General features: G+C 43.7%; 1 protein-coding gene across 2 annotated transcripts in view; it reads right to left on the bottom strand.

The window, feature by feature from the left end:
* Window positions 1-19,086, bottom strand: part of SHLD2 (shieldin complex subunit 2) — a 124,622-nt gene that overhangs the window by 29,528 nt on the left and 76,008 nt on the right. For both annotated transcript variants that reach the window (XM_068124581.2, XM_078783342.1), the window contains 2 exons: window positions 6,668-6,793; window positions 5,641-5,844 (listed from right to left, as the gene is read on the bottom strand). In XM_068124581.2, coding sequence (XP_067980682.2) covers window positions 5,641-5,844; window positions 6,668-6,793 — 330 coding nt within the window. The remainder of the gene's footprint in view (window positions 1-5,640; window positions 5,845-6,667; window positions 6,794-19,086) is intronic.

Below are 19,086 nucleotides of genomic sequence, written 5' to 3'. Positions count from 1 at the left end.
GCAGGAGCACTGGCCCAGAGGGGGGAACAGTATTCCATTGAGCTGCGGATGAAAGCCTTGTATGTGGTGAGGAGCTCAGGTGTGCCAAGGAAGGACTTCACACGACGGAGGATGCCCAGACGGCGACTGGCTTTGGAGGCCAGCTTGGAAATGTGGTTTTCCCAAGAAAGATCATGGCAGATAGTGAGATCCAAAAGCTTGAGCGACAGAACTTCTTGGAGAGGATTGTTGAGACAGTGGATGGGTGGGTTTTCCAGTCGGTCTTTTCGGAGAGACATAGTAAGAGTGTGAGATTTGTCAGGATTGAAAGACATGTTCCATTTGTTTGACCAGTCTGTGATTTTGTCCAGGTCTGCAGAGAGTGAGGAGGCTGCAGACTGCCGATCTGAGGGATGAGGAATGGAGCGACAGAGAGTGGAGTCATCAGCAAAGAGATAGAGAGGATTTTCCAGAGAGTCAGAGAGATCATTGATGAAGACCAGAAATAGCACAGGGCCCAGAACACTACCTTGGGGAACTCCAGCCAGAACACGAAGGGGAGATGAGAGAAATCCATTCAGGGCCACACATTGACTACGACCAGAGAGGAAGTCCGCAAGCCATGCGAGGAGATTTCCATGGATACCATAGGAGGAGAGTTTGGTGAGCAGAGCTGGGTGCCAGACCGTATCGAAGGCACGTGATATGTCAAGGGAGACAGCTCTGATATCCTGTTTGGCATTGAGGACCTCCATCCATTGTTGAGACAGCAGAAGCAACATGTCCAGAGTAGAATGACCTGGTCTGAATCCAAATTGATGATCGGAGATCAAGCCATTGGAGAAGAGGAAGGATTTGATATCCGAAGCAATGATGGATTCCATGACTTTGCTGATAATTGGGAGCAGGCTGATTGGTCTGTAGTTGCAAGGATCTGTTTTTGCACCTTTTCAGTCTATCCAAGTCCATCCGTCCGTGTTTCCATTTCAGAGCCTCTACTCAACAATGACTAAATGCATCTCTTTCATATTCGGTGCATCCACACAATAATATGAGCATGATGCAGGTCAAATGATTTTTGGCTCGGAGCCAATATGGAATTTTTGTTTACATAAGCATTATAACATAACACCTATTTATTTCTTTGCATACACATTACAACAAACTGTTCAACCTCAAATTATTTATCAAACATACCACCTCATTAAGACCTGGGGCTCCACCTCATTAAGATCTCATTAAGATCTGCGCCACCTCATTAAGATCTGCGCGCTCTCTCCTCCCCACATTGCCATCACCTTTGAATGGAGTTCACTCTGACACCATTCCTGTACACAACACACGGCCACTTCTCAGTTCTTTCCACCTCACCACATGCTTTACCACTTTCCATCACCTTCGTCTTTCCGAAATTCACCTTCAGACCTTTTGTCTCCATACATTCCTTCCACTTGTTCATCTTATCCTTCAGTCCATCCATACTCTCCCCAATCAACACCAGATCATCTGCATGCAACAACTCCCACAGTAAACCCTCCTTTACATTCTGAGCAAGCACCTCCATCACAGCTACAAATAGTAGTGGACTTAGTACCGACCCCTGATGCACTCCCACCTTCACCTCAAACTCACCACTGTTCCGGTTCTTCGTCCTTACAGCTGTGCACGCTCTCTCATACATTGCCATCACTAGTCTGATCAACCATTCCTCCACTCCTAACTTCCTCAATGCCCATGTTGCTACTTCGCGTGGAACCCTATCGAATGCTTTCTACAGATCAATAAACCCAACAAACAACTTCTTCCTCTTCTCCATGTACTTCTCCTGCAACTGCCGTACAACAAAAAGTGCGTCTGTCATTCCTCTTCCTGGCATAAATCCAAACTGCATTTCGTCGATCTTCGCTTTCTTCCTTATCCTCTTCGCCAACATCCTTTCCAATACCTTCATTCCATGCTCCAATAACTTTATCGCTATGTACGAGCCACAGTACAGAGGGTCACCTTTCCCCTTGTATAGAGGGACGAGGGTACTCAGTTCCCAATCCACTGGAATGCGGCCTTCTTTCACCACCAGATTACAGATCTGTCAATCCCTTCACACCCCAACTTCCCGCTGCCTTCAACATATCTCCCAGAATTCCCGTAGGTGCTCCTGCTTTTCTACTCTTCCTTGATTTTATCCCTTCCTCAACTTCCTTCTCAGTTATCTTCTCTGCCGGTCCTAAAACTGGGTTATTCTCGATGTTGCCGTCCCATTCATTCTCTGCATTCAACAGCATTTCCATATATCTCTTCCATCTTCTTTTAATTCCATCTGGGTCTACAACGATTTGTCCCACTTCATCCGTCAAGCAACTCACCCCCATCACATCACACCTCTCTTTCGCTATCTGCTTTGCAATCCTGAATACTGCTCTCTGACCCTCTTCCGAATCCAAGCGTTCTCCAAACATTTTCCAACATGCCTCCTGCGCCTTTGCTACCTCTTTCTTTGCAGCCTTCTTGGCTGCCTTATAACTTTCATGCTCTGTCTCTTCTGCCCCTGTACCCTTCACCTTCTGCCACTACTTGAACTTCTTCCTCTTCTTGTCAATACTCTTTCCAACTTCATCATCCCACCACCATGTTTCTGATTGCCTCGGTTGTCCTTTTGTCCGTCCACATACCTCACCAAAGGCTCCCAACAGACTATCTTTCATTGACATCCAATCACTTTCAAGCTCAACCACATCATCCTCTACCATACTCAGCCTCTCTTTTAATGCCTCCTTCACTGTCACCTCTTTCAACCGCCACACCTTCATTCTCGGTTGATACTTCACCCGCCGAGCTCTCCTCGCACCTTTCACCCTTATGTCGCAAGCAACCTAGTGGTGCTGTGAAACAGCCTCCCCCGGGATCACCTTTGTGTCCCGGAGGTGCCCCCTATCTCGCTTACGCACCATCAGGTAGTCAACGGTTGTCCTCGACCCACCTGACGTGTATGTAACAAGCTTATTGTCCGCTTTCTGGAACTGAGTATTACAAATCAACAAACCAGCTACATCAGCAAACTCCAAAATCCTTTCACCTTCTCCATTCCTCACACCATATCCTTAACCCCCATGAACTCCCTCAAAACCGTCTATAATACTTCCCGCATGTCCATTTAGGTCTCCTCCGACCACAACAACTTCCTCATCTTTCACATTTTCCATCAGCTTCTCTATCGCACTCCGACCGATCTGCGGAGCATATCCCGAGATGACGTTCACCAAGAGCTTTCCAATCATCATTTTCACCATCATCAACTTTTCACTCACTCTTGTCACACTCATCACACTGTCTACAAACTCCTCAGAAAACATGACACCAATACCATTCACGCCTTCTGGGCACCCTTGCCACACAAACTTGTGTTTCTGTCCCTGCCTACCCTTCACCATTCTCACACCACTTCCCTTCCATCTCGTCTCCTGCACACAACATATGTCCACTCTTCTTCTGACCAATACTTCCACCACTTCTCCTGATCTCCCTGTCATTGTCCCTACATTCCATGTCCCAAACCTCAGAAACCGATCTCCACGTCGGGCATCAGAAGTTTCGTCGTCATAAATGGAGTGATTTCCACCCTTGCTTCGATCGGGTTCCCCACCTTGAGTTTTGACGAGAGGGAGTGGGGTCCCCCACGGGGTACATCGGGCTGTACCCTGCCCATATGTTGTTGCAATTGTCATGGTTCCCTTTTTGAGACAATGTTTTATGGCCGGATACCCTTCCTGACGCCAACCCTTTTAGTCACCTCTTACGACACACAGGGATACGGTGTACCTATTCTAAACCGGGGTACACACCGGGAATATGCACCGCTTATGTAATAGTTAAAACCAACTCTTCAAGAAAGGACATCATCGAGACATGAAAATACACAATGTTTGTGACAGTTATATATACATGGTAGCAAGAGGTACCAGATAGACTTCCATAAGGGAAACACTGTATCTGGTTTGGGTGCTTCTGAACACTGATGTGGAGGACATATCTGGGGCTTGTGAATGCTCAGGGTAAGTTTAAAATCTACTTTTAAAATTATCATATTTATCATTAATCATGTTGGGGTGTCAGCTGTGAAAGCTGTTATAAATATTATTTTTGTTTGCTACCAGGGCCACAAGAGCAATTATACAATATTTTTGCTTATATTGCTAAAAGGAGAAGTGTGTGTGTGTGTGTGTGTATGTGTGTGTGTGTGTGTGTGTGTGTGTGTGTGTGTGTGTGTGTGTGTGTGTGTGTGTGTGTGTGTGTGTTACGGATTCGTCACTTCTGTTGTTGTGGTTTTCATCCACTTGAAACATTTCTGGTTCCATGTACTATTATTGTTTTCAAAAGGTGAAAAAGTTGGTGTTGAAAGAAACCGGAAACCAGATCGGGAACCGGACGACGACGAAGAAGAAAAAGAAAAGGAAGGCGGAGCGAGTGAGTTCGACAAGAAGGCCGAGCTGCTTCGAGTTCTGGAGTGAATGTTGTCGGACGAGAGTCGCTAGTGAACTTCGGGTTTCCCGGGAAAGGGATTCCTGCGACAGAGTTGTTATCGCTGTGACAGATTCACCTGCGTGTCAGGTTTTGTGATTGATTCCGAAGAGAATCCTCGTCGTGCTGTTACGTCTCGAGTACGGGCCGTCGGCCATTTTGACTCGCGCGCTTTGCGCGTCGAGCAAGGTTTCTTTGCTTTGCTTATGCCATTTTCACCACATTCAGACGTATCTGGTGTGTGTGTGTGTGCAACGTGGCTTTTGAAGCTTAATTTGCGGTTCGCCGACTGTGAGCCATGAAACGTCCATACCTGAGGGTGAGATTTCCCGGTCGCCTGGAGGGCGCCTTGTGATTTCCCAGTCGCCTGGAGGGCGCCTTTGCACAGCTTTGGCAGCAGGACTGTAACTGCCAACCCAACGGGATTCTGGTCTCGATTGGACATTGATCTGACGATCGCTGGAGCGGATCGACTTTGGCTTGAAGCCGGGGATTAGAGACATTGGGAATCTTCTTCTTTTCGCTCACTTGGAGCACAGTGAGTTATATTGTACGAACCTGATGGTACCATCATAGGAATGATATACTATTTGTTGTACAATTGATTACTATTGTTTTTGTGTTCTTATTCTTGTGTGATCTTAATACAATATTTGTTGGTTGGTAACAATTGGTGTGGCTTCACCATTGATCTTTGACATACAGGATAACACATTTTTCTGCCGTGACTCCTCTCGGGGCTCCAAGGTACACCGTGACCAGGGGGTTGGGGAGGAGCACATAACAGTGGTATCCACTGCCCCCACTCGCTTGTACACATATCAGGAAATGGTAGGAACTCGACACCTCTCATCTACGGCTATTTCTCGTATTTCCGTGAGTCCGATTTACATCGAGAGACACAAAAATTATGGTTAAACACCCTAAAATTCCCACTCTTTCCCTTAAATCCTGAAAATTATGTTAAAAGACTATTTGAATTGCAGATTTTGACCAAGCAGGTTAAACGTATCCCATCTATCAAAAGTGAGTTACTGAAAACACACACACAGCGCATGTAGGAAAGGCCTCGCGAACATTCACACATCATTTTGAAAGTCCCGTATTGTATGATATGAATGTGATTTAAACAGTGCTTCCACGTACCTCGATAAGATGACGTCAACATGCTACGGATGTCAGGCGCTTCAAGGATGGGTTCTTTCTGTGAAAAACAGGAAATGAAGTGCACCGTCCTACTGTCATCATTGAACAGGAGTTCACACGTGGACAGCGGGGTACTATGAAACTCTGTGGCTGAAGTCATCGGGCCTTCAGATGCAACAACGTAAAGAAAAGCCCAAATTCTTCCTGAGAAAAACAGAAAAATTAAATAATTCAACCAAATTTCTGCAAGTAGACAGACATAACAAATAAAAAGTTAAATCAATAAAGTTATTTCAGTTTTTTTTATTTCAGGTGCCATAATTATTTATAACAAATGCATAAACAACAAGAAAAAGAGCAATCAGAGATTGCAAACCCTCGCCAGGATGTATTTTCAGTGGTTTTTAAGGTTTTTGTGTTAAAACAAAAATGGCGGCCAAAAACGTGATCGATGACGTCAGCATTATTTTTTTCCCTCCACTAATTTATTCCTAGATTATGCTCAAGAAATTTCATCTTGATCGGATGATGTTTTATACTTGTCAAATTATGACGTCATAATGGAGGCACCTATGACATCACCATTCACAGATGTTATTCCACATGGAGAGTTCTTTACAATGAGCCATGTCTCAATTTTTCTATTCAGCGCTTTCGGAGATATAGAGGTGCAAAGTTTTTCGGTTTTTCCAAGATGGCGGGCGAACCACGTGATCTATGATGTCATAATTATCATTTTTAAAAAATTCTACAGGTGGAGTTACACCTATGGTGAAATTTTCCTGTCAATCGGATCAACGGTTGCAGAGAAAATCATATTTATTCTGTGCGGACAAACAGACAAACAAACAGACAGACAAACAGACTCAAATGCAATATCCTCTCCTCTGGCGAGGGTAATGAGAAGAGGATGTTAAGGGTGGCTAAGAGAAGGAAAGGAGGGTCGGGGAGTGTGGTGAGAAGGGAAGGAGGATTGGGGAGGATAAAGGTGAAGGGAAGCCGGTGCGGGTGGCTCGTAATATAGTACCTAAATGCCTGCGCAGATGCTCAAAATAGACTTTAGCCTGGCCCCAGAGCAGTAGCCAGTATACCTCTCCCTTCTCTTGCTGCAGCCTCACCACGACACGTTGAGGCCTAGTTTCCATGTGCGGATCTAAAATGGGGAGCAGGAAAGTTCATCAGGTTTTGACGCATCAAAGCCATCGCTGTGCAAATGTCAGCAGGAAAAAGACCAATTTGCACACATGCAACATCCAACTTGGCCTTAGGGGAAAAGTATTAAGGATTTCCAGCCAACAATATGTCTTCACACAAAAAAGAGTAAATAACTATGAAGAACAAGCAATGGACTGAAAAAAAAAAGTTATCAAAAAACTTGCACTGCTGACCCTTGCTTTTGGTTTTATGTTCTGTGAATTGTAAGAATTTTTTTATTTTTTTTGTGCACAAGATCGTGGCTCGAGTAAGAGCTAACATTACTCACAAAAAGACAAACTGACACATGAAACACAAGATAAAGGGAGCGGGAGACAAGATGGGGAGAGAGAGGGAAGCACACAAGGACAACATTAGAGAACAGGGACATCGGGAGATCTGTGGGAGGGAGAGGGCTTGGGGGCAGGAAGCATGGGAAGGGGGGGGGGGGGGGTAAGGGGAAGTAGAAAACACATGGACACTGCAAGGACTTCCAGGAAAGAAGTCAGTATTTCAAAAAAGTGGATCTGGGGTGAATTCACTGGGGTAGAAAAGATCAAGGTTTTGGATGGGGGAAGACAAGAGATGGTGGTGAACAGCTGTCTTAAAGACCTGGAGGGGGGAGTGGGGTTGAAGAGAGTGAGGGAGTTTCCAGAGGCGGGAGAAAAGAGGAATGAAGGAGTGAAGGTGAGCAGAGAGTCTTGATTTTGGCAGTTTAACCAGAAGAGGGTTGCTGGCAGATCTTGTGTGACCTGAAGGAATATTTTTGGGACAGAGCACAGACAGAGCTGGGGGAGCAAGGCCAGAGAGGAGTCGGTAGAAGACCAAAAGACAACCAACCTGCCTGCGGTGATTGAGTGAAAGGCCCTCGGAGTGAGCTTCATCGTGGGTGATTTCAATGATTCTGAAAGCTTTGGTTTCAACAGCGTGAAGCCGAGCTAGGTGTGAAGCAGGAGCACCAGCCCAGAGGGGGGGAACAGTATTCCATTGAGCTGCGGATGAAAGCCTTGTATGTGGTGAGGAGCTCAGGTGTGCCAAGGAAGGACTTCGCACGACGGAGGATGCCCAGTCGCCGACTTAGTCAGGTTCACTATGTTTTTTCGTTCAAAATTTTGGTAGATTAGCAAAACTATACATTTTTGGAATATTCAGAGCATGAGGAATCCAAAAATTAATGTTGGCATTTGCGTAGACACCTTTGCGAAAATGACACTAAGGACAGTGATGAAGATCTGTAAAAGCATATTCCTGAACGGTATAGACCTCGTAGATCCTGTGTGTAGGACTTATAGTTCAATCTGATACTACCTATAACTTCCTATAACAACCTATAACTTCAAAGGACTTGCAATATCATGTATTATGTAATACAGTTATATCACAAATATATGGACAATGGTTTTCAATTACCTTTGTTTGTTGCTTTTCTATAATCCTGAGCACTATTTTGAGGCCTTTATTGGATTCCTTGACCCAGAAAACATAGGATTAGCATATTTAATTAAGTCTCTAGGTTGACTAGAAGCCGAGATCGCGCAAAATATGTATTTTATGGCGGCCATTTTCAAAATCCAAAATGGCGGCCATGCAGGTGTCTGTAAATGCCAACATTGATTTTCAGATTCTCCATGCTCTGAAGATTTCAAAAATGTACAGGTTTGCTAATCCCAAAATTTTGAAAGAAATTATATTTAGTAGGGGAGCTCCCAATAGAGTTCGTGACCATTTTCCCGTGATCAAGGTTTGAAGGTTGATTTTGAAAGATAAAAATATATATAAAAAAATAAGCTTGGGTATCTTTTTTTAAAATGCGGGCTAACTCGGCCAGAGGACAAAATCCAAGATGTCCGCCAAAACCGCGAAATCGGGCATATTTCCGCCTACGTGAATGCTACATATACATATTGGGTGTCCATATGTGGGTTTTTCTGGGCCCAGATCTTGCATCTTACATCAGTCAAGTGATATTGTGACTTACAATGATATTAAATGATTAATGTTGACCAAAATCCAAGATGGCCGCTGCAAAAAACCATGTATTGTATATGTTCATAATTGTGCATACCATAGATTCATCGCTGGCGTCTAAATACAGTTTTACATGACTAGTGTTTTCATTTATAACCTTATTGTTACTATGAATGACTTTTTGAGCAGGTAACGAACCAAGATTGCTGCCTTATCTACAAGATGGTTTGATTAAGTTTCACAGGTATTTGTTCACAGGTAGTTGTTAGTATTAATTTCCAGGGAGTACCAGGGTGGACAATGGATCAAGGCATTACAGTTAAGTATATTCAACTAATAATAGTTAAAATATTAGTTAAGTCCCTTTCTTTAAGAGATAAAGATCTGTCCTGTTCAATATTTAAGTTCAGTTAAGTATTAACATCATTCATATCATGCTGTCTGATGTACGGTATGTACAGTAAGTAATAGGTTTTATTTTTCATTGCAGAGTATACCATGGCGACACCACCCATTCAAGGAAAGAAGAGAAAGAGTGAAGATGAGGACCAGCCTCCAGGACTATCAAGCTCCAGTGAGTGTATCCTCTGTCATAAGCATTGTGATGAGGAAAAGAGTAGCTTAAGCCCAGAAGCCTGGCAGCATCTCCAACAACAAGCAGAACGATGGAGAGGATTGGACAAATACGGTCAAGTCTTTGATGCAGTGCCATGGCACAATGGACCAGCTGGAATATATTTCCACAAACTGTGTAAAGTTCAACTGGCCAGTAACTATAAATTGGAGCAGGCACTAAAGCGACAAAAGGAATGTTTTGAAACAGAAATCTCTCGCAGCGATGATGTAGCTGACGAAGCACCTGGACCATCTTGCGCTCAGAGACAATCACGATCACAAACCGGTATTATACAAGACAAACATTTGTGTATTTGGTGTATGAAGGGAGAAGACCTGAAACACCCTGGACGGGACAAGTGGCACATCATGCAACAAATGGATGCATGGCATGTCTTCAAAGGTCACACAGTCCATCTGGACGACGAGAATATGCGGGATCGCATTTTGACACTGATTGATTCCACGTCAGATCCATTTGCCACAGAGATCCGCTACCATCGGTCATGTTGGACGAAATACATCAAAGTCCATGATTATAATGATCAACATTTGCACATGCACAATGTACGACTGGCAGAAGTACGTCAAATGTTTTTCAAACATGTGCGCACTGTAATTTTTGAAAGACATGAACTCCGAACACTACAGAGCCTTCTACAAGACTACACGCAAATGCTGGTGAACTTTGGCATGACTGTGAACACGGTGAAGTCTAGCACAATAAAATCTATGCTCCAAACGGAATTCAGCGACCAAATTGGTTTCCACGAAAGAGTTACAAAAAACAAGAGCTCAATGGTTTTTGACACGTCAGCTGGTGGAACATACATAGAAGCTGCTGTAAATTGCCTAGGTGCAACTGATGACCAACTCGTCTCAATTGTAGCGCAACGAATTAGAGCTGAAGCAGCAAAAGTATCGCCAATGATCTGGCCACCTCACATTGACGATTTACTCAATGAGGACGAAACAAGCAGCCTACTGAAACAGCTCATTTCCCGTCTAAAGTCTTCAAAACCTCAGCGTGACCTTGATATGGAGGATGACGACTCTGCAGTTATCGCTTTGACTGCCTTGCTCTCTTCATATATGACAGGCAAACGAACTTCATTTGGAACAAGGTTGTCTGTTATGATACACGGACTAACCAGAAGCCGGGAACTTGTCGAGTTATTGAAAAAATTCTCAATTGGGATCAGCTACAAAGACGTGCTACATCTCTATGATGCTTGGGCCAAGTACGATATTGAGCAGAACAAAGCATGTCCAGAGGAGCTTGCACTGGGTATGCCAGGGACAGCAGTAATGGACAATGATGACTTTTCTGAGGACACGCTAACTGGCGCGAACACTTCACACCGTACAAATGTTATGTTTGTCCAGCCACTTGATTTGGTTCATGCTCCAGAGGAATCGGCCCCAGAATTAACAATTCCCAAGTCTAAAGAAATGAAGCATCTTTGCATCGATCAGCATAAAGTCCATCCTTACAAGACTGTCCAGCGTGGAGCTCCAAGTATGCGAACAGGTGTTGACATTACTCCTTCAGATACTAAAGTCCAGAGGCAGCGAGGACTCATTCATGCCATGGCACGTCTAGATGAGACTCATACACCACCTGCACCATGCAGTCAAACAGTTGGGGGATTTGCAGGTTTCCAGTCAACAGTTCAGCCGCATGTTGTCAAAAGCAAGCCGTATTACTTATTGACTTTTCCAAATCCTCCTGGAAAATCTGTAGTGCACGAAATAATGTGCCGGATGGTTGATGCAGCAGGCAAAAAGGACATGCCCTTCATCCAGTTGGTAGGAGATCAACCAGTGTATGCCTTGATAGTGCAAATGAGATACGAACACCCTGATAAATTCAGTGTCGTGTTGCCTTCTATGGGCCCATTTCATATTCACATGTCTTACATTTCTGCCATGAATAAGCGTTTTCACAGGTCTGGCTTGTCTGACATCCTCGTTGCGGCAGATGTTATTGCAGAAGGGTCTGTGGACCAGGCATTACGGGGCAAACACTACAAGAGGAGCATACGATGTCTCCGATTGATGTATGAAACTCTGCTGAGAAGAATCATACAACAGTCACTACAGAATGGGGGAAGCATCTCAGATGAACTTGAAGCTCACTTGACTGTCCTGCGGAATCCTTCCTCAACAGCAGAAGAACGGCAGGAATGTTATGCACTTCTGGAAGCCAACCAAGAGATTATTTCATTGGTGGTAGATGAGTTCAATAGAATTGAGGAGTCCGGTGGTTCAATGGCAAAGTACTGGATCACATTTATGGAGATGACTGAAATATTGATGATGAATCTGCATGCGTTGAGAATCCAGAACTGGGAACAATTCAAGTCGACATTACGTTTAATGCTACCATGGATCCAGATTTATGACAACGATAAATATGGACGGTGGTTGGTTGAGTATTGGCTGGAAATGGAATCCCTCCCAGAGGATGTAGCACAATACATGCGAGATGGCTTATTTGCTCAATCCATGTCGGGAAAGCCTTACTCATGTTTGCCATTGGATCTCTGGATCGAGATGACAATGAACAAGGGTTCAAAGATGAAAGCTGGCTGGCTCAAAATTTTGAAGAACGAAAAGATGCTGCTGTCACATTCCCGAAATGCTAACAATGTTAATAGAGTCCGATCCTCACTGCATGATCTTGCCAGCACATCAGAATCAAAACGACATCACAGTGAAAATGCTCCCACTCGCATGAAGGAAGACGAACAAGCTGTACAAGATATTAACAACTGCATCACTGAATTCGGCTGTGACCCTTTCAATGAAGAAAACAAGGTCTTGAAGGCACTACAGTCTGGAATGGTAGCTTCTGATGACCTCATTCAAGATTTTGAATCGGTCCACACCGATGGCGAGAAATGCTTGAAGGCATTCTGTGAAGACAGAATGTTCAGCAGCAACAAACCTTTCCATGCAACCATTCACAGGAATTTGAGACGGAACTTCAGCAACCCACCTTCAGTCAAGACTGGCGAGCGCATCATGAAGTCAGACGCAATGGAGAACAGAGCGATGGCAGCAGTTGTCTCACTTGCTGAAAATGACACCGAAAATTTCACCTTGTCAGAGATAATGTCGTACCGAGTCACAGATGAATGTCTGCCAATATTCAATATCAACGGCACCATGAAGAAAGTGCAAAAGTCTAAGTTGGTAGAAAATTCAAGCTACATGCGTTGGAACCAACACCAGACAAGTACACGGCGATCCTGGACATGGGATTTATATGGCGTTTGTCTACGCCATCGGTAGAAGACAGGGAAAAGGCTGATGGAATTTCCTACACCTGGGGAGACTACGCATCGAAGGTGTTCGCCGTCATTATGAGCAGACATAAATATGCATCACAAGTTGTGTTTGTCAATGACAGATATGATGTTTCCCTGACCGTCAAGGATAGCGAACGCAAGCTTCGAAAAAGCACTTCTGGATTTTCAGATGGCTCCAAGAATGTATTTTTCAAGCAGTCGGACAAATTCCCATCTGCCAAAGGATTTCAAGACTTCTTCCACAATGCAACAAACAAGCAGCACCTACAGATCTTTCTCAGAAACGAGTTCAGCGTGTTGTACCGAAACTATTCTAACACTGAATTTGTCTACTGCGTTGGGCCCACATGTGTCAATCTATCGACAGGTTTGCCTGTTACAGACTTCCAGTGTGAACAGTTAGAAGCAGACACATGCATGTTCTTCATCTACTCACAAATACGTAAAGCTGGAATAGAAACACCTGTTATCATCGACGCAGAAGATACGGACGTGCTTGTATTGGCATCGTATGTTGCTCATATAACTGAAGGGGTGCTCGCAATGAAGTACAAAAAGCAGTTCATAGATTGTACAGCTTTCTGCCCGAAGGAAATAGCAGATATCATAGTTCCTCTTCACGTCCACAGCGGCTCAGACACAACAGCAGCATTCTTTGGACATGGGAAGAAAACCATCTTCGACATATCATCCACTTCACCTGAAGCTAGAGCGTTCCTCAGTGAAGTAGGGAAACACCTACCGGTCCCTCAGCAGGTGCTTGATCATATGACGCTGTACACCATACGGTACATATACAAGGACAAACAAAGTACCACTCTGTGTGATGCTCGGGCCAGGAAGTGGTGACAAATGAAAAGGAAATCAATACTGCGGCTTCCACCAGACAAAGAATCCCACGATTTGAAAGTCAAGAGAGTGAACTATCAAATCTACGTGTTGCTCAACTACGAAAAACCTGATGCGCCACCGTCTCCTTTATCTCATGGCTGGCATCTCGAGGAAGGCATGTGTCTTCCATTGAGGTACATTCACCCAGCACTCCCAGAAAAACTAACTCAGGCTTTGGAAAGCAGCCCAACTATGGATGATCCAGTCGAGTCTGGGTCCGAGACGGACGATTCGGACAGTGAATAACAATTTCAATCTATCCAACACAAACAAACTGTTATAACAACTATTGTCATTTTCAACCCTACCGTATATGCTACTTGTGCAATGTGTATCACTGCTTGTAAATGTAATGTCATGTCACTGTAAATATAATATAACAAAATAGAGAAAGATAAATTCTTTCTTACTGATTGCAAATGAAAACCTTGAACATTGTGTCAAATAAAAGACGTTGCAATAGATACAATGTACAGTAGCCATAACTGCTTATCTAACGGGCGAGAGGCAGCCATCTTGGTTCGTTACCTGCTCAAAAAGTCATTCATAGTAACAGTAAGGTTATAAATGAAAACACTAGTCATGTAAAACTGTATTTAGACGCCAGCGATGAATCTATGGTATGCACAATTATGAACATATACAATACATGGTTTTTTGCAGCGGCCATCTTGGATTTTGGTCAACATTAATCATTTAATATCATTTTAAGTCACAATATCACTTGACTGATGTAAGATGCAAGATCTGGGCCCAGAAAAACCCACATATGGACACCCAATATGTATATGTAGCATTCACATAGGCGGTAATATGCCCGATTTCGCGGTTTTGGCGGACATCTTGGATTTTGTCCTCTGGCCGAGTTAGCCCGCATTTTAAAAAAAGATACCCAAGCTTATTTTTTTATATATATTTTTATCTTTCAAAATCAACCTTCAAACCTTGATCACGGGAAAATGGTCACGAACTCTATTGGGAGCTCCCCTACTAATTTGTTAACATCGTGAACCTGACTATCTTCATCGCTGTCCTGAGTGTCATTTTCGCAAAGGTGTCTACGTAAATGTAAACATTAATTTTTGGATTCATCATGCTCTGAATATTCCAAAAATGTATAGTTTTGCTAATCTACCAAAATTTTGAACGAAATTGTTAACATAGTGAACCTGACTAACTGGCTTTGGAGGCCAGCTTGGAAATGTGGTTTTCCCAGGAAAGATCATGGCAGATAGTGAGACCCAAAAGCTTGAGCGACAGAACTTCAAGATGATTGTTCAGAAAGTAGATGGGAGGGTTGTCCAGTCGGTCTTTTCGGAGAGACAAAGTAAGAGTGTGAGATTTGTCAGGATTGAAAGACATGTTCCACTTGTTTGCTCAGTCTGTGATTTTTGTCCAGGTCTGCAGAGAGTGAGGAGGCTGCAGACTGCCGATCTGAGGGATGACGAATGGAGCGGCAGAGAGTGGAGTCATCGGCAAAGTTACATCAAAGACCAAGAGATACATTGTCAGCTGGAGAAACGTGGCCTTGATTTCAATCCTCTGTGGAAATGGAGGTGCTGGGCCCAAGCGCAAAGATTCAGCAGCCAAGAGAAACACAAAAAAACGCTTTGCAAAGCAACATTTACTGGAAGTTGAGATCCTATCTCAAAACAATCTTCAAAATGCAGTTACATTAAAAACAATTGCCGGTACACGAATGTGTAAACGACTTGAAGTACAAAGTCAGAACAAAAGGAAAGGTTTAATTGTCTATTCATATTATATTCCGAACAGATGGAGAGTGATGCCCAAATCCCAGGTTCGCATCCCATCGACCACGTGTACCACCGTCCGAGCGAGTCATGTAAAAGTGCATTGTCTTTTAGTGTCTGTGTCTTGCTTGCAGTTTATATAAAGGCTCCACCATGAGCTTTAGATCAAGGTTAAAAAAGAACAATCCAGTAAGTGGGGAGATTTGCTGTTGTTGAAAGAAATAAACGACAAAAACCAGACGCTCACATGTGTGTACATAACTGATAAGGAAATTATGAACTTTGCACGAAATTGATCCATCAATAAAAAAATAATAAGAAAATATTATTCAAGACGAGTCCGACTGGATGGTACAGAGATTGTACATTTACCTTTGATCGGTGTCGTATGAGTTGGATTATATATCAACCTGATAATAAATTGTCAGATTGGTGCTTCATAGTCAGGGCATTGCATCATAAAGTGCACCGTCCCTCAGTTTGGTGTCCCACGTGGTAGCATTAATTGGTTGATGTTAAAGATCCATAAACTATGTCCTTTGAGAAGAGTATGTGAGTTATTGTCATACCATTCACGCCCTCCGGGCACCCTTGCCACTCAAACTTGTATTTCTGTCCCTGCCTACCCTTCACCATTCTCACACCACTTCCCTTCCATCTCGTCTCCTGCACACAACATATGTCCACTCTTCTTCTGACCAATACTTCCACCACTTCTCCTGATCTCCCTGTCATTGTCCCTACATTCCATGTCCCAAACCTCAGAAACCCATCTCCACGTCGGGCATCAGAAGTTTCGTCGTCATAAATGGAGTGATTTCCACCCTTGCTTCGATCGGGTTCCCCACCTTGAGTTTTGACGAGAGGGAGTGGGGTCCCCCACGGGGTACATCGGGCTGTACCCTGCCCATATGTTGTTGCAATTGTCATGGTTCCCTTTTTGAGACAATGTTTTATGGCCGGATACCCTTCCTGACGCCAACCCTTTTAGTCACCTCTTACGACACACAGGGATACGGTGTACCTATTCTAAACCGGGGTACACACCGGGAATATGCACCGCTTATGTAATAGTTAAAACCAACTCTTCAAGAAAGGACATCATCGAGACATGAAAATACACAATGTTTGTGACAGTTATATATACATGGTAGCAAGAGGTACCAGATAGACTTCCATAAGGGAAACACTGTATCTGGTTTGGGTGCTTCTGAACACTGATGTGGAGGACATACCTCGTCTCCTGCACACAACATATGTCCACTCTTCTTCATAGAAGAGTACGCCAAATACGGTAGACTACTTAGGGAAGAGTACGCCAAATACGGTAGACTACTTGGGGAAGATTACGCCAAATACGGTAGACTACTTCGGGAAGAATATGCCAAATACGGGAGACTACTTAGGGAAGAGTACGTCAAATACGGTAGACTACTTCGGGAAGAATATGCCAAATACGGTAGACTACTGAGGGAAGGGTACGTCAAATACGGTAGACTACTTCGGGAAGAATATGCCAAATACGGTAGACGACTGAGGGAAGAATATGCCAAATACGGTAGACTACTTCGGGAAGAATATACCAAATACGGTAGACTACTGAGGGAAGAGTACGCCAAATACGGTAGACTACTTAGGGAAGAATATGCCAAATACGGTAGACTACTTAGGGAAGAGTACGCCAAATACGGTAGACTACTTAGGGAAGAGTACGCCAAATGCGGTAGACTACTTAGGGAAGAATATGCCAAATACGGTAGACTACTGAGGGAAGAGTATGCCAAATACGGTAGACTACTTAGGGAAGAGTACAGCAAATACGGTAGACTACTTAGGGAAGAATATACCAAATACGGTAGACTACTGAGGGAAGAATACGCCAAATACGGTAGACTACTTAGGGAAGAGTACGCCAAATACGGTAGACTACTTAGGGAAGAGTACGCCAAATACGGTAGACTACTTAGGGAAGAGTACGCCAAATACGGTAGACTACTTAGGGAAGAGTATGCCAAATACGGTAGACTACTTAGGGAAGAGTACGCCAAATACGGTAGACTACTTAGGGAAGAGTACGCCAAATACGGTAGACTACTTAGGGAAGAGTACGCCAAATACGGTAGACTACTTAGGGAAGAGTATGCCAAATACGGTAGACTACTTAGGGAAGAATATGCCAAATACGGTAGACTACTTAGGGAAGAGTACGCCAAATACGGTAGACTACTTAGGGAAGAGTACGCCAAATACGGTAGACTACTTAGGGAAGAGTACGCCAAATACGGTAGACTACTTAGGGAAGAGTATGCCAAATACGGTAGACTACTTAGGGAAGAGTACGCCAAATACGGTAGACTACTTAGGGAAGAGTACGCCAAATACGGTAGACTACTTAGGGAAGAGTACGCCAAATACGGTAGACTACTTAGGGAAGAGTATGCCAAATACGGTAGACTACTTAGGGAAGAGTACGCCAAAAACAGTAGACTACTTAGGGAAGAGTACGCCAAATACGGTAGACTACTTAGGGAAGATTTTGCCAAATACGGTAGACTACTTAGGGAAGAATATGCCAAATACGGTAGACTACTTTGGGAAGAATATGCCAAATACGGTAGACTACTTAGGGAAGATTACGCCAAATACGGAAGACTACTTAGGGAAGAATATGCCAAATACGGTAGACTACTGAGGGAAGAGTACGTCAAATACGGTAGACTACTTCAGGAAGAATATGCCAAATACGGTAAACTACTGAGGGAAGAATATGCCAAATACGGTAGACTACTTCGGGAAGAATATACCAAATACGGTAGACTACTGAGGGAAGAGTACGCCAAATACGGTAGACTACTTAGGGAAGAATATGCCAAATACGGTAGACTACTTAGGGAAGAGTACGCCAAATACGGTAGACTACTTAGGGAAGAGTACGCCAAATACGGTAGACTCCTTAGGGAAGAATATGCCAAACACGGTAGACTACTTAGGGAAGAATATGCCAAATACGGTAGACTACTTAGGGAAGAATATGCCAAATACGGTAGACTACTTAGGGAAGAATATGCCAAATACGGTAGACTACTTAGGGAAGAGTACGTCAAATACGGTAGACTACTTAGGGAAGAATATGCCAAATACGGTAGACTACTTAGGGAAGAATATGCCAAATACGGTAGACTACTTAGGGAAGAGTACACCAAATACGGTAGACTACTTAGGGAAGAGTACGCCAAATACGGTAGACTACTTAGGGAAGAGTACGCCAAATATGGTAGACTACTTAGGGAAGAGTATGCCAAATACGGTAGACTACTTATGGAAGAGTACGCCAAATACGGTTGACTACTAAGGGAAGAGTACGCCAAATACGGTAGACTACTTAGGGAAAAGTACGCCAAATACGGTAGACTACTGAGGGAAGAGTACGCCAAATATGGTAGACTACTTAGGGAAGAGTACGCCAAATATGGTAGACTACTTAGGGAGGAGTACGCCAAATACGGTAGACTACTTAGGGAAGAGTACGCCAAATACGGTAGACTACTTTGGGAAGAGTACGCCAAATACGGTAGACTACCTAGGGAAGAGTATGCCAAATATGGTAGACTACTTAGGGAAGAGTACGACAAAAACAGTGGACTACTTAGGGAAGAGTACGCCAAATACGGTAGCCTACTTAGGGAAGAATATGCCAAATACGGTAGACT

The sequence above is a fragment of the Myxine glutinosa genome, chromosome 8 (assembly GCF_964187855.1).
Source record: "Myxine glutinosa chromosome 8, kmMyxGlut1.1, whole genome shotgun sequence".
NCBI classification, from domain to species: Eukaryota; Metazoa; Chordata; class Myxini; order Myxiniformes; family Myxinidae; genus Myxine; species Myxine glutinosa.
Note: the sequence above shows the minus strand (reverse complement) of the source record. Positions and strands in the feature narration are given on the sequence as shown.